The 15,999-nt window shown below is 40.8% G+C and overlaps 1 protein-coding gene and 1 long non-coding RNA gene across 6 annotated transcripts in view; one reads left to right on the top strand and one right to left on the bottom strand.

The window, feature by feature from the left end:
• Positions 1 to 15,999, top strand: part of CSMD1 (CUB and Sushi multiple domains 1) — a 1,678,033-nt gene that overhangs the window by 1,187,721 nt on the left and 474,313 nt on the right. For all 5 annotated transcript variants that reach the window (XM_053286225.1, XM_053286224.1, XM_053286226.1 and 2 more), the window contains one exon: positions 3,135 to 3,256. In XM_053286225.1, coding sequence (XP_053142200.1) covers positions 3,135 to 3,256 — 122 coding nt within the window. The remainder of the gene's footprint in view (positions 1 to 3,134; positions 3,257 to 15,999) is intronic.
• Positions 1 to 15,999, bottom strand: part of LOC128340718 (uncharacterized) — a 34,287-nt gene that overhangs the window by 1,871 nt on the left and 16,417 nt on the right. The window lies entirely within an intron of this gene.

Here is a 15,999-nt window from a genome sequence, read left to right as displayed (position 1 = left end):
AGCCTCTGAGAAGAATCAGGTGTTTCCCCCTTCTCTCCCCCACCACCCCCGCCCCACTCATTATGTCTCTGCCAGAATAATGTCTAAGGAATTTAACAGCTGGGGAACCGAGGTTTTCATCTGTGCTCATTTGTTTTACTTAAACTGAGGATGATGTGTCACACCGAAACGTCTTCTGTTTTTACGTTGACCAGCGTTTAGTTTTTCTATGTGATGGGAGGAGAGCTGGTCTTGTGGTAGCAAGCATGACTTGTCCCCATATCTAAGCAGGATCTGCCCTGGTTGCATATGAATGGGAGACTTGATGTGTGAGCACTGCAAGATATTCCCCTCAGGGGATGAAGCCGCTCTGGGAAGAGCAGAAGGTTTCAAGTTCCCTCCCTGGCTTCTCCAAGATAGGGCTAAGAGAGATTCCTGCCTGCAACCTTGGAGAAGCCGCTGCCAGTCTGTGAAGACAATACTGAGCTAGATAGACCAGTATATGGCAGTTTCCTATGTTTCTATGTTTGTGTGTGCAATAAAAAGGTCTTTTTGTTGAATGTTTGGAGTTAATATGTGCCAACATATCAATTTGTTCTGATTTAATTCACATGTAATCCCATGTCATCATTCTCCAAGATGCAAAACTCTTAGTTGGTGAGGCAAGCAAATCCCCAAACAGGTTCCATTATCAGACGCTCCTGGGTCCCCAAAGTCTAAGATGCTGTTCCATGGAAATTCCACTTCACTATAATAGTGCCTCTGGTTGCACACACAAAAAGTCCTAAAGCTCCCCTCACTTATCTTCCAGACCAGGGACTACACTAGTTACTCTAATTCACATGCCAGTAATACCTTTGATATTTAGGAGGTCTCTCTCTCTCGATATTTATAATTAAACTATTCTTGTATATAAAGTAAATAATGCTTTTAAAATGCTTAATACGTGTAATTTAAAATAAAGATCCCAGTCATGAATAAAACATAGCTATTGAAATGATATTCATCTTCCGTCAACATAACAAACTTTCACAGAACAAAAAAATGACAACATTTTTTTCTTTAGAAATTAGAAGTCTAGTACTGCGAGTGTCACTCAGTATCATTCTGTACTCCACTTTTGGCACAAGTGCCATAGGCCACTGACACCTGCTCTGATCTAAACTTTGTGAAGGCAAGCATAATGGCAGACATCCTAACTAAGGTTGTATGCATGCTTCAAACCTCAGCACGCACACAGCACAAATCCCCATGCTAGTCCCTGTCCTTCTTAAGTGTGGGCAGTCATGAGCACTCCAGAAGCACTATGCTAGACTGGAAAACTGTGCCATACTTTAAGGGATGTCTTTCTGATCTAGCAAAGTGCTTCTGGAGTACTAGGAGAATTTCAAATTGTTTGTGTTCTTGCACAAGAGCACCCATGCTTTAGACGTGTGGGGGCTAATGCTGCATGTGTACTGATGTTTAAAGCATACTTGCAGCAATAGGATGTATCTTCTTAGATTGGTAGTTTCCAGCATTTTGGACAGTACAAACACAATACTTTGCTATACATCACTATGAATTTAGGAAACAACTACTGTGATCTCCAGATAGCAGAATGCTTGCCAGGTTCTTTAGAGCAGGGGTCCTCAACCTTGGGTCCCCAGATGTTGTTGGACTTCATCTCCCATAATCCCCAGCCCCGGTGGCCTTTGGTTGGGGATTATGGGAACTGAAGTCCAGCAACATCTGGGGACCCAAGGTTGAGAACCCCTGCTTTAGAGGAAACAAAAAGAAATGTTTGCACCCTCATATCAGTCAGTAATGGTTATTCCCATTTTAAGATAACATTCATATTTACAAACCTTGCAGTGTGTCCAAGTTAAAAGTTAATCTATTCTGGATTTCTTTTAGGCTATCCTTAGGACAAAAATTTTTCCAACATGTAAATTATAGATAAGCACTATTTTATAACTTTGATCTCCACTGAAGAGTCTCTAACACTCTAAGTCATTAGCTCACTTGATATCACTTGCTTTGATAAAGCAACAAATTGGAAGGCATATATTGATCCTTGCCTTAAACTGTACTATGGATTCCTTCATTTGTGCCAACCCATTCTGGAGAAGTTAGCCAGAAGTTACATCAGCTTATTGCTTACAGAAATTGAAGCAATGTTATTATCCTTCTGTCACCTGAGCAAGTGCCATGACTTTGTATACTTATAGACATGATGTTATTTCTAATTGAGTATACTTCACATTGAGTATGAAAACATCTATTATAATGCTTCACAGATTGAACAGTTGCCAGTTGTAAAATCCAAGTGACTGACTGAAGCATTGGATAATGTGCCATTTGTTTTAAATCACTTAATTCACATATGTATAAGAGGCATAGGGTGCTTCTTTCACGGTATAGCAGTATATAGGGAAAGGACCCAATCATAAAAAAAACCCTGTGCTCAGTTCAACTCTTCCTCATTTAAATAAATGGATAGAAATTTGTAGTAATGGCTTTGCAAAATCAACTCTTATTAATTAATAGAAACCTTAATTCAGCAAAGAGCATGAGTACTGTGTATTCTTATAGCTCCATTTACGCAATTTAGGCTAATCACTGCTTTTAATTCCTTGTGGTTTCAGACTATCACAAGGCATGGATTCTTACTAAATATTTCCAGTCAGGCATCATGTGACTCACTATGGATGAAACACTATTCAAAAATGTTATGAAGATCACACTGTGTCGTACAAGATCACTTGTTCTGTTGTAGAACATTTATAATGTGTAAAAGCAGTGGGTGACATCCAGACTAGCAGTGCGCAGGTGCAACAGTCCTGATATGCACACTAATGCTTTGCCACTGCGCAAGGCGGTGGTGGGCCGTTTTCTACCATTTTACTTTCCTTCTGAAGCCTCCCAAAAATAAGACCCTGAGGGCTGTTGAAAAGTCTGCCCCCCCCCAGAAATGGCACAGCATTAGTCTAGATATAAGCTAATATCAATTAGAGTCAATGGAAGTTTTGCCAGTGCTTATTGGGTAATTATTGGTAACTGTGTGCTTGTATTTTTTTTCTTCAAACAGGTTAATTATAAATGTTTGCAGTGTTTTGTTAACATACATTTAGATGTCTATTCCCCCCCCCCCTTTTGATGCTTTATGCTTCTAGCTAGAACATGTGGCTCCAACCTACGTGGACCAAGTGGTATTATCACATCTCCCAATTATCCAGTTCAGTATGAAGACAATGCACATTGTGTGTGGGTTATAACAACGCTTGATCCAGAAAAGGTATGCTTTTTATCTTTGTCAGTTTCCAACCAATTGTATGGAATTAATTGGAGCTTGGTTTAAATCAGGCATTGTCTATAAATATATATATATTTCTACAATCAGCATGCTAAGATTCATTGTCCACTTGTGTTGGCTTGAATACTGTACCTACAGCACAATAAGTAGTGTTTGGATAGTAGCAACCATGAAGCAAAGCAACTTTTTGAGCAGGTCATGTGGGTTTTATAGCAAACCTTTTATGTCAATAGAAATATATAGAGAAAAGCATTTCCTTATCCTTTGTACATTATTTCATTTCTACATCCTTACGTATATGATAATTGAAGCTAGTTAGTGGCAATTTATAGATTTTGTACACATATATGTCAGTCTAGTATTTCATACTCTGGTTCAGACTACATAAGGTGCTGATAAGATCTGAGATATTTTGGTTTCAAACTTTTTTAAACATTTTGGTTTCAACTCTCCAAACTGTTGTAATAATAGACATTTGACTTCAGTAATATGTTAAGAATTCAACATTTCTAGTTTTTCCAATATCCATGTATAAGAAGTCATTGTTTGAACATATGTGACTTTAGGACAAATGTAATATATAATACATTTATAAAAAACAGTAGAAGTTTATAATAAATATGTTACATGTATGGTAACCCCCTCACTAGTTCTACATTACAAAAATAGAATTTCTGCAAGATGTGCTAAGGACACAAAGGTTATATCTATTTTCAGTTATTAAATGAATTGTTATAAAGCTTCCACTGGCTGACAAAGCACTTGCATAATGAGCAAAGTTATGATAGCACGAATATTACCTTGTTGTGTTAAAAAAACATGGATTTGCAGAATTGTACTATTAAGTCTTAGCACTCTTGCACTAAGTTCCCTTTAAATTAAATGAGGCATATCACAGGCTGTGAAATTGTTGTGTGAGTACAAGCATGCTTGCAGTAGCACAACTCTAGTCTGGAACGCAAGCTCCAGACTTAGCAAGTAGCTAGCAAAACAGCATTGTGCTAGTTGCTATCCTTTCACGAGCACTTTTTGACTCAGGATGTCAGCAGCTGTATTTAAATGTTTCGTATAAGATTTGCTTCATTTGGAGCTATTCAGCAAGCAACATATTCATATGTTTGGTTCTAGAGCACAAGTATTTAGTACATTGGTACTCAGTCTCAAAGCATTTGTTTGGTTTTGTTTCCCTTGATTCTCCTGTGCTTTCACAGAATTATGTTTTAGAATGTGTCCTGTTAAGAGATGGAAGTTTGCACGCAGGAAGTAAGGACTAGAAGAAATAGAATTGTAAACTAGGATAGATGACAGTGTAGCTTGTTCAACAAAATATTTGAAATACCGTATTTTATGGACTATAAGACTCACTTTTTTCCTCAAAAAATATCCGCCAAAATTCAGGTGCGTCTTATATGTTTTAACAGTTTAATATGTTAAAACTCTGAAAAACTGGATTAAAATTAAGGTGCGTCTTATAGTCCATAGCGTCTTATAGTCCATAAAATACGGTAGCTAAAGCTTTCATTTATCACCACCAATACAGACCTCTTCTTGCAGGAGTTCCATTTGATGTAATTTTGACCTTTTGCATTGAGAAAATGCATTGAGAAAATGAGCCACAAAAATTGTGGATAAAAGGGCTCAGGCTACGGCCTGGTCAATTTATTAAAACTGTACACAACAGCAAAACACCCAAACATAACACTTTCTTTTTGATGTGCCAAAAGAAAGCTGGAGAACAGGAAACATTAAAACTCTAATTTAAAGGAAGCAGATTTCACCCACCCAGCAGTGCTAATAACTGCACTGCAGGGAAGGATAAGAATGGGAGCCTGGGAGTAGGACCAGGTGGATAGGATGGTGAACAGCTGTCCCTGGCCCACACTCAATAACCCTTTAAAATTGTATAGTCCTTTCCCTTAACAACAAGCCTAGGTTTAAACTAAGAAGAAGGGTGCCCCCCTCCCATTCTGACAAGCATTTAGATTTCTATAACTATCTCCCAGCTGTTCCACAGGGTCCACTGCCACAGTCAGTCACCATCAGACAGCAACTGAACTGCCACTCAGATGCCCCAAGAAGGCAAAAACAATACCCTCCTTCAGGTCCAACACATAGACCCTTTCCTTTTCCAGGGATAGCCAAAACCTGGCTATCTTGGCCAAAAGGTTCGGACTTAACCGAGTAAAAATCCTGTTGGTGAATAAACATGCCACCATGCCAGAAAAAGAGACTTCACCACTAATTTTCTTCCTGATCCTGTTGAGGTTCCAAACATCCAGACCTCCAGCCAGGTAAGGAGTGGAAGCAGCTCGATGAATCCCAGCACAGTCCTGGAGAACAAAGCCATAACCTTGTTCAAATCTTGAGAAACCCATGCCAGGAACTCAAGGCTGGACACTTGCACCAATTCACACAAGGGCGTAACTATAATAGGGCAAGGGGAGACAGTTGTCTGGGGGCCCACTGCCTTGGGGGGGGCAGAGGCAAGTCACATGACTGACTACCCCAGCTGCGCACATGCCCGGGCTTCCTTCAGTTGTATTCATCCTCCAAAACTGATGTGAATGTGAAGACCTGGAGCTACCAGAACAGCATGTCTTGCTCTAGTACCATTAAATGACTTGCATCGTCCATAATTTACAAAACCTTAAAAAAAATAATTTAGGATGAAGTTCTATTGTGGCACATAGGAGATAGATAGATAGATTTGTTACCACTATTCAGCCTCATTTAAGATTTCTTTACTTCCTGAGCTGAGCTTCGGGGGGGGGGCATTTTAAAATCTTGTCCCTGGGCCCACTCCAACCTTGCTATGCTCCTGAATTCACACACACCCCGCCTCCCAAGTGCATCCAGGATAGCAGGGCTTCCAGAGTGGGCAGAAGGTCCTCCTCTGTATACCTCTGTGGGATGCCAAGTATATGTCTGCTCTGGACCAACAACCCAAATGAGGTTCTTGGCAGTAATGTGATGCAGTCCATGGGTGTCATGTCCCATGATCCATATAGATGTCTTTTCAAGTATGATGGGTGTGTCGTAAGGAGAGAAGGCACAAATTGTTAAATTGTTCTGGTAAGAACTAATCTGCCTACATTACTTTCACTATAATCTCAACTGATAATTTCTATCCTCACAAGTTAGCCCACTTCAGACTTAAACATTCACACATCTGCCATCTTAAATTGGGGTAGATAACATCATCACAAACTATGCCATTGAGGTGTCCCTACAGCAGTGCAAATTTGGTTCAAATCAGGCGGTTCACAAGTTAGTCCACTTACACCTCAAACATTCACATGTCCACCATCTTGAAATGGGGTGGATGACATCATCACAAGCTACACTGTTGAGGTGTCCCTATGTGTCACTCAGTACAATTATACCAAATTTGGTTCAGATCGGTTAGGCAGTCCAGTTAGCCCACTTTTGCTTCAAACATTCATGCATCTGCCATCTTGAATCGGGGTAGATGACATAATAACAAACTATGCTTTTGAGGCATCCCTACGTGTCCCAACGACTCTACCCAATTTGGTTCATACTGGTCCAAGCATTGCAAAGTTGAATGGTGGGGTGGAGCAGACCACACACACACACACACACACACACACACACACACACACACACAGTCAGGTGATCTCATAATTTTACTGTCCTTAAGGGAAGTAGGCTAAAAACAGTAAGATAAATAACATAACTATAAAAAGAGGAATCATCGATATTGGGAGGGAGGATTGGATTGCTTTCTGCATTCTGAAGTGTCCCTATACAAAATGCTCCACTATGATTCCTCATGATATTTCCTAAAAAGAACAATCAGCCTGCAATTCAGTCCCAAGCCCAAGCTGCAGCAGAGCTTGGAAGACAATGGCTTTGAGCCCACACAGTCAGGCCCTGCAACTATCATACGTTCCTTAAATAAGCTGGGGAAAAACACTTAAACAGTCCTCCAGTATATACTCCTTAGCCGAGGAGTGAGGATTCCCCTTTACAAGCAAAGGAGTGTGGGAATTCTTGAAAAGTCTTCTAAAGGGCAGCTGGGGGTGGTGGCGAGAGGGCACCTGTAAAAGTAGACCAACTGTGAAGGGTGGAACTGTGCTGGAGGGAGCACCTCATGCCTGGGTTGCACTAGGGGGGCTTCAAGGCGCTGCGGCCACCACTGCGCTAGTAAGAATCTTAAACTACTTTTAAAGTCAGTTTGAACTTAATCCGAACTGAACCGCAAAATTCGGTTTGTGCACACCGTTGCTCAATGTCCAGTGCAGATCACGTCCACTAGTATTCATGTTGGGAGTGTTCCATTTGAATACATCTTCCCTCTCAGCTATCCGATATTTTCCTATGTATCTTTTAAAGGCTTCCATCACTAATCTGTTCCAGAACTCTGCTTGCTTATTAAAAGCTGTACCCTTTTGGGGGATGACTTGAACGTGCTACTGCAGGTGTATCAAGTTAAGCTCAAATCTAATAAAAATTGATTGTTTTATTAAATGAGATACAACCTCTTTCACTTTTCTGTGTGGTTTAACTGACCATTACATTTTTCTTTGTCCTTCGGGTACCTTTACTATATATTTTGGTAGAAGGATTCACACTTGATGTATCTCAGTAATCATTCTATGGACATATCTTCCCTTCAGGATCATGAAAGGCTCCTTTAATTATAGAGAAGGTGAAGTGCTACCAAATCCCCTTTTGGAAAGTCCAGCCCCACAAATCGATTTTGCACTTGACACTAGGCTGTCCACATTTGGTAAAAAATGTTTCTGAATTTGGCTCTCAGAGTCTTCCACAGAGTCCAGCCCAGATGATATTTTCACCATGCACCAGAGCCCTGGATCCCAATCTCCATTTGGAAGAGAGCATCTTCCTTTCCATTTCTATTTGGCTACTTATTATCCATATTTCATATATCAGGGATATTTTTTTTAATCTGCTGAGGTTTTGTTCTTCAAAGCTGTATGAAACAAACTTTTATTAATTTGAAGTCTTCTTTTCAGTGAACTTCCCAAGTAAGAATAGGAGGCTTAACCCTTTTTGCCATGCTGCCAAGATGGGCTCTTGCAACTTCTTCTTTCCTTCAGCTTTGTTAGGAATAACCTGGTCAAGGTTAATATCAAGGTCATTGGTCTAGCACTGTGTAAGAAAATGAAAACTGCTCATTCCATACCAATCTCTAAAATATATTTTCAACACTACACATTCCTGTAGGGCAGTGTTATTCTCTGTAAGGCCTGGGGGTCAATGGCAGCCCTCATTAACCCTAAGTGCAGCTGCCTCACCAATTGTTTATTGGGCCTCTGTGAAGCTTGGCCAAAGCTGAATACTCTGTACTGTCCCACTGGCACCATGCAGAGATGAAAATTCTCACAATGTAGTGTCGTGCTTTGTCCACCACCTTTAAGGGAAACGGAGTCCTTTTGAGCCCCTGCACCATCTTGGAAGGTCTGAACTGACTGCTGGGAAGTGTAGTCCTTCCCAGCACTTTCCTCCTAAATTCTTAAGATAGCGCTCCATCTCTCTGAAAGGGTGCTCCCAGAACTGAGAAAAGTGCAGTACTGTGTGAAGGTCCGCACAGTGGGAAATGGCTGTCACCAGGGGTGGAGCCACCATTGGGCGAACGGGTTCAAAGAACCCAGGCGGCCACCTATCAGGCACCATGGGTATAGGCCCAGACACACACCCTGCATCTGATGTCAGACGCCGGGGCATTACTTTGGTCTCAAATGGGGCCACGGAGCCCTATTTGGAGCTTAAATCGGCCCATGTTGCATTGGGCAGTGCAGCCAGAGTGACTCTCCCTGCCTAAAAGGGAGACGCAGCAGGGCCGATCGATCGGTATCCCTCCCAAATGTGTCCACGCAGCTCCATTTAGGAGAGAGATCGGCCTGCGCTGCATTGGCAGCACAAGCTGATTTCCCCTTCAGATGGGCCCGCGCGGCTCCGTTTGGGAGGGAGACCATGTCCCCTGCATCTGATGTCAGACATAGGGGTGTGGCTAGCCAGGTCCCTGCATCTGACATCAGATGCGGGGGCGGGGCCAGGGGGCCGCAGTGGTGGCCACACACGGGCCGCCACCAGCTTCCTTACACTCCTGGCTGCCACACTGAAGGCTTTTTTTTACAAAATGCCCCCTCACCTGAAAAATAGTAAAGATCTCTGCTGTAGGGTATGAGAGAGCTCTGCTAAAGCTACCAACATATCTGAGTATGAAAAGGACATCCAAAACATCTCATTTGGAAAGATGATGGTTGCTCTTTTCAGTTCTCAGGCAGTTTTGTGGAGGCCTAGTCTTTTTAGTAACGCTAAGCTACCTCATTTTGAATACAAAATCAAAGGAACTTGAAGTTAATAATTTTTTTTAAATGCTTAAAATAATTTGCTTGACTTTCTAATTACTCCAAGGTGTAGAAACAATTGTGTTTTACCTAGATGATGGGAAATATTTTGTAAGAGAGTCACTTATATTATTAGCTTACAGTGTGGGAAAAGGGAAGGGAAGGAAAGAAAGGGCTGTCTGAAATATGGCAACTAGCATTAAGGCCTCTTTAGCTTGAATGGCTACCTTGTGAAATGTGCCTGACTTGTATGTAAATCACCAAAACAACAGCCACTTCTTTTGTCTACATCATTAAGTATCTGCTGCTTTTCCACTGGCATTATCTTTTTCTGTTCAATAGTAATTAGCTGTTAAGGTTTGTGGTCTTATCTGTTCAAAAAGTATTCCCTTTTAATGCTCTGCTTATTTTGAAGACTTCCCACCAGTTTGTATCCTCTGGGTCCTACTAAGGTATCTGCTGACTACTGCCCTACTGAGCCATTTCCTGAGTTTTACTGCTCACAAATAGGTACTTTGCAGTGCCTCCCCCCGCCCCGCCATAGCTTCATCTAGACTGTGTGCTGCAGGTGTTCTAATTTGCAGTAATTCCTGAGACATTTCACTGATCACTCCTTTGTATGTTCTGCTTCTCACTTTTTAATATTTGCCATCTTTGGATAATTTCCAGAAAGCCAACTTCATTTGTTGCTCTTCTGTATTTCTCAGTATTCAAGTTGCACTTCCAGCTTGCTTTAAACATTGTCTTCCATCACCTACTGCTTTGTTTCATTCCTCCTACCTTACTGAAGGAGTCCTGCTGCTTTCAACATTCCATGCTAACTTGACTAATCACTGGGCTCTCCTTTTCGGTCTGTAGGAGCGCCAGGTGCGGCATCGTTTTTGGCAGTGTTTCTGTGTTGAGCACATTACTCTTCTTACTGGTTAGAGACTATGGGATTGTTACAGCTGCTGTGGGCTACAGTAATCTTTGACTTAATGATCTGTTAAATAAAGGTGTGCCCTATTTTCGGGTTTGAGACTGTACCTGCTGTAGCATAAGCCATGTATGCCAATTAAATTGTGCCAAATAAATACACTTTCTTTGTGTGCGAACACTCAATTTGCTTTTGCACTAAAGAGGAAAAGAAAGCTGGGGCCAGAAAAATAAGGCCTGCTTGGCAGCTTCTGCAACACATCAACAGTGGGATGCCCATGTCTTGAATCCCAAAACCAGTCTGTAGACCACAACAGTAGATGTCACAAGAGAAGCACAGCCATCTGAAATAAATTGGGAGATATGCCAGTGTTCCATAGTCCTTATTTTAGCTACAGTGAATTCCAATTCATACAACTAAATTGGGTGAAGAAAGTTGATTGAATGGACCCTTGAAGAGTTGGCTATATAGTTGTGTGGCAGTTTTAGAAATGGTTAAACATGGTTTCGCTACTCAGTAACTCCGCAGTTCAACATGTTTACACTGCCACCACAAAGGAGATGAAAATGAATAGATGAAAGTAAATATTCTGTTAAGCATGGATCAAACTTAAACAGTCAACAAGATAATTAATAAAGAAAACAAAATAGCAATAGGCTTGGAAATATACAGTAGCTTTAAATTGGATAATACAAAGATAATGTCTCAAACTTAGTCCTCCTTCCCACAAAAAAGCAGGTGAAGTAGAACATAAAATTCACATAGTAAACAAGATTCACAAGTCTCCACTTTCCCCACTAGTTTAATTACAAAGTAAGTCTTCCCTTTGTAACTTCCAAGCCTGCATTTTGTCTAGACATGTTTGTACAGAGGAAAGCTCCATAGATGTTTTGGACAACACCACAGTTTCACAGCTGTGGAAGAGTCCACAGGTATTCATTCATGAATGACCATTCATGAATTACCATTCTCGTTGTTATAGGCCACCATGTAGCTCTGCAAATTGTGTCTCTTTTCCTCTCTTTTCCGTGCTAATACTGCATGGTAGTCCCTCAAATCTGCCTTCTTGGCTTGGTAATTCTGCATCCACTGGAATTGTTCCTTGGTTTCATGTTCTCTCCCCTGCCAAATCTGCCTTTTCTGTCAGTTTCTTCTTTGCACAGGTATGGAATTACTATCAGGTTGCTATTGTTCCACCTTCTAACAACACTCTCTTTTGCTTATCCCTTGCTGCCCCATTTAAGCCCAGATCACTTTTTTTTTGTCCTTCCATTACATCTTGCATCCTAGTCTCTTGTGTTGCTCAGCTTCCCCAATAGGAATTAATGATATTTTCTTCAAGACTTGGAGTGGGTAGGAAATGGTTAACTTTGTTTGGTCAGTGTCTTTGGAAAGAGCAGGGGAGAAATAATAGCTTCTGTGTTTCCAAAAGAGCTTGTGCCTAGAGTCTACACCCCTTACTTATCAGACCAATGCTGAGAGGGTTGCTGACAAGCCAACGCCTTACCAACAGGGTAAGGCAAAAAGGCAAGATAAATCAGGTTAGGGCAGAATCTGGGCACTTCATGAAAGGGCAAAAGAGATGGCAAAACCCACACAAGGATAAGTGAAGCAGACCAAATTTTGGTGATAATCTGTGGAACCAAATAAGATATGGGAAGTAAAAGTAAAAAGTAAAGTGTGCCATCAAGTCAATTTTGACTCCTGATGCCCACAGAGCCCTGTGGTTTTCTTTGGTAGAGTACAGGAGGGGTTTACCATGGCCTCCTCCCACGCACATCTTCCTATATAACTGCTGCCCATATAGTACCAGCGGAGATTCAGACTGGCAACCTTCTGCTTGTTAGTCAAGCATTTCCCCACTGTGCCATCTAAGGTGACACGCATGGAAAATAAACCAAATCTAAAATAAATCTTGGCTCTCTGTGTTGTCTGAACTATCCCAATGACTGGATAATAGTTGAAAACTCATTTGTATAAGATAATTGCATGCGTTTCTATACTGAAACAAAGTTTCATTCTGTAAAATAATTTTCTGTCTTCAGTATCAGAAGACCCTTGGAGGTATATGTTATTATAATTATTTGTCTTGCAAACAGAAGCAAATATGTGCCAAATCATATTCTCTGTGGCTATATTAAGGATTTCCATAACTCATGCATATTCACCTCTGACTATGGGCAAAGATTTGTTTTAGTCTGTTTAAATTAGTGGTAATAATCAGTTTCAGTTTTTCTTCAGAATAGTGTCTTCGTTCTGGTCAATAGTACTGTGATTGTATTAATCTGTCTTACTGTTTGTTTTATGTTAAATTGTGATATAAGAACAAAGTGAAATTGTATATTACCTCAAGGTTGTTCTCTGCAAACTGAAAAATAATAATTTAATGGAGAGAGTATTTATTCCTGGTGAAACTCTCAACCTTCAAAGAAGAAGAAGGATATCATAAACCCCATTGGCTGTCATCCCTCTTGAAGTTCTATGTGTCCCCTGAAAATATGTCCCTGAGGATCACACAGCCCTTGACAAACTTTGAGGTGGCACAGAGCACTTCAAACAGAAGGAAAAATTGGCAAAAATTGCGACTTCCTGCTGGAGCACAAACACTGCTTTAGTCTGGAAAGCAGCACACTGCATAAGCACTTCGTTAGTCTGGATGTCAACCAATAACACAAAATATGAACAAATATAGGATTACAGAACAGAAAGTAATGAATTGTAAGGTTATATTTTAAAAGTGATAGTAAAATAGTTTTAAAGTTAGAAAAGAAACATCAATAACCTGTGCTACACTTGGGAACAGTGCCTTTTCATTGATGGCACTGGTTCTCTTGAATATCCTTCCTATTAAGTCCAGTCAAGCTCCCACTCTATATGAATTTTAGCAACAGATCAAAAACATGACAAGAAAGCTTTTTTTGACACTACCAGATTTGTTGCTGCTTTTTAACATTGTTCTGTACCTGTGACTTTGTTTATTGTGTTATTTATTTATTTATTTATTTATTTATTTATTTATTAAACTTCTATACCGCCCAAACTTTCATCTCTGGGTGGTTAGCATAAAAATAATTAAAACACATATAAAAGTTAAAACAATGCAACAATTTTTTAAAAAAGCAATAAAATTGAAAACAGACCATTTTTAAAAGCTGGGAAAGCTTGGGTGAAAAGATGGGTTTTCAGGTGTTTTTTAAAAATTGCCAGAGATGGGGAGTATCGTATCTCAGCAGGGAGCGCATTCCACAATCTCGGGGCAGCGACCAAGAAGGCCCGTCTGTGTAGCCACTAGATGGGTTGGTGGTAACTGGAGACGGACCTCCTTAGATGACCTCAATGGGCGGTGTGGGTCATAGTGAAGAAGACGCTCTCTTAAATACCTAAGCCTAAGCCGTTTAGGGCTTTATAAGTTACAACTAGCACTTTGTATTTTGCCCAGAAACCTTTTGGCAACCAGTGAATCTCCATCAGCAGAGGAGTAATGTGGTCTCTCCGAGATGACCCAGAGACCAGCCTGGCTGCCGCATTCTGAACCAACTGGAGTTTCTGGACTACATACAAAGGCAGCCTCACGTAGAGCGCAGTACAAAAGTCAAGTCTGGAGGTTACCAACAAATGTACCAGTGTTTTGAAGTCATTGATCTCAAGAAATGGGCACAGCTGGCGTATCAGCCGAAGCTGATAGAAAGCACCTCTGGCCACCACCTCAACCTGAGAAATCAAGGAGAGGTGGGGATCCAGAAGTACTCCCAGACTGTGAACCTGTTCCTTTTGGGGAAGTGTGACCCAATCTAGAACAGGTAGATCAAGATCGTCTCTGGAGTTCTGACCCTGCACAATGAGTACCTCCGTCTTATCTGGATTCAGCTTCAGTTTATTCTCCCTCATCCAGCCCATTACTGCTTCCAGACAGGCATTTAAGGAGGATATGCCAGCTCCTAAAGAAGTTGGCATGGAGAAGTAGATCTGGGTGCCATCAGCATACTGGTAACACTCAGCTCCAAATCCCCTGATGATTTTTCCCAGCGGTTTCATGAAGATGTTAAAAAGTATTGGAGAACATAGGTGGGGACCATACTTAAGCTCAGATCTCGAAAGGCAACAATCTCCAATCAACACCATCTGAAATCTATCCGAGAGGTAGGGGCGGAACCACTGCAAAGCAGTGCATCCTACCCCAACACCCTCAGACATTCCAGAAGGATACTATGGTCAATAGTATCGAAAGCCTCCGAGAGATCCAAGAGGACCAACAGAGTCACACTTCCTTTGTCAATTCCCAATTGGAGATCATCCATCAGGCCAACCAAGGCAGTCTCCTCCCCATAGCCCACTCAAAACCCAGTTTGAAATGGGTTAATGGTTCTGGCTTGTGTTGTATTGGCTTGTATTGTATAGTATAGTATTGAAATGCTTATTAATGACTTTGGCTTGTATTGTATTTTTTTGTTTTATGATATTTTGATATTTTTGTTTTAGCTTATTTGTTTATTTTTTAAGAGAATAAATGGGATATAAATATTTTAATATTAAGATAAATGTAACAAGATAATACAGTATAGATAGGATAAGCTTGATGCCCATTTGGTGCTATTATGGACCAAGCACCACTGCTGGGGGGAAATTGCAGTTGCTATTGGAGTCACATTGAAGGATACCAAGTCATGAAAAGCCTCATTTATTGCATTGGGTGACATCTGTTTCTTTTTTTGTGAGACCTAGTTTTTTGTTCATTGTTTGCATACAAGCAAAACAAGTCTGTGGTTAGTACTGAGCCTTAGGGCAGGCCATATGTCTGTTCCTTCTGCTGCCACTCATATACACTTTGAATCTGCCATCTTTTAACATGAGCTTCAGAATTTGAGTAGCCTAACATGTCTTGACTTTAGATAGTTTTCATTAGAGACTAAGATCTGATTGCAGAGGTGGCATTGGAGTTGCCCAGGTTATTGTTGGGGGTGGGGGTGGGACTTCAATGTTCATTTTGGGACCTGGTTATCAGGAGCAGCTCAGGAGTTCATAGTGGTTGTGATGACTATGGGTCCATCCCAACTGGTCTCTGGACGAAGGCATGATGCTGTTCACATGCTTGATTTGGTATTTTATCTGATCAGGGTGGTGTTCCGTGGGTGGGTACTCCTGTTATTTCCCTGTTTATGTATTTTTTTTATTTATTTATTTGATTTATATACCGCCCTTCCAAAATGGCTTAGGGTGGTTTACAGTTAAAACAAACTACTAAAACAATAAAAAGCTAAAACAAATTAAAAACAGTATAGCAATTAACAATTAAAAAACATTTTAAAACAGCAATTAAACAATTTACAGTAATTAAAAGCCCCAAAATCGGGTTAAAATTTTAAAAACCCTGGAAGGCCAGGCCAAACAAATATGTTTTACGGGCTCTCCTGAAGGCTAATAGAGAATTCAAATTACGGATTTCCGCAGGGAGCGCATTCCACAGCCCCGGA

This window comes from Hemicordylus capensis, chromosome 1 (genome assembly GCF_027244095.1).
Source record: "Hemicordylus capensis ecotype Gifberg chromosome 1, rHemCap1.1.pri, whole genome shotgun sequence".
Lineage (NCBI taxonomy): Eukaryota > Metazoa > Chordata > Lepidosauria > Squamata > Cordylidae > Hemicordylus > Hemicordylus capensis.
Note: the sequence above shows the minus strand (reverse complement) of the source record. Positions and strands in the feature narration are given on the sequence as shown.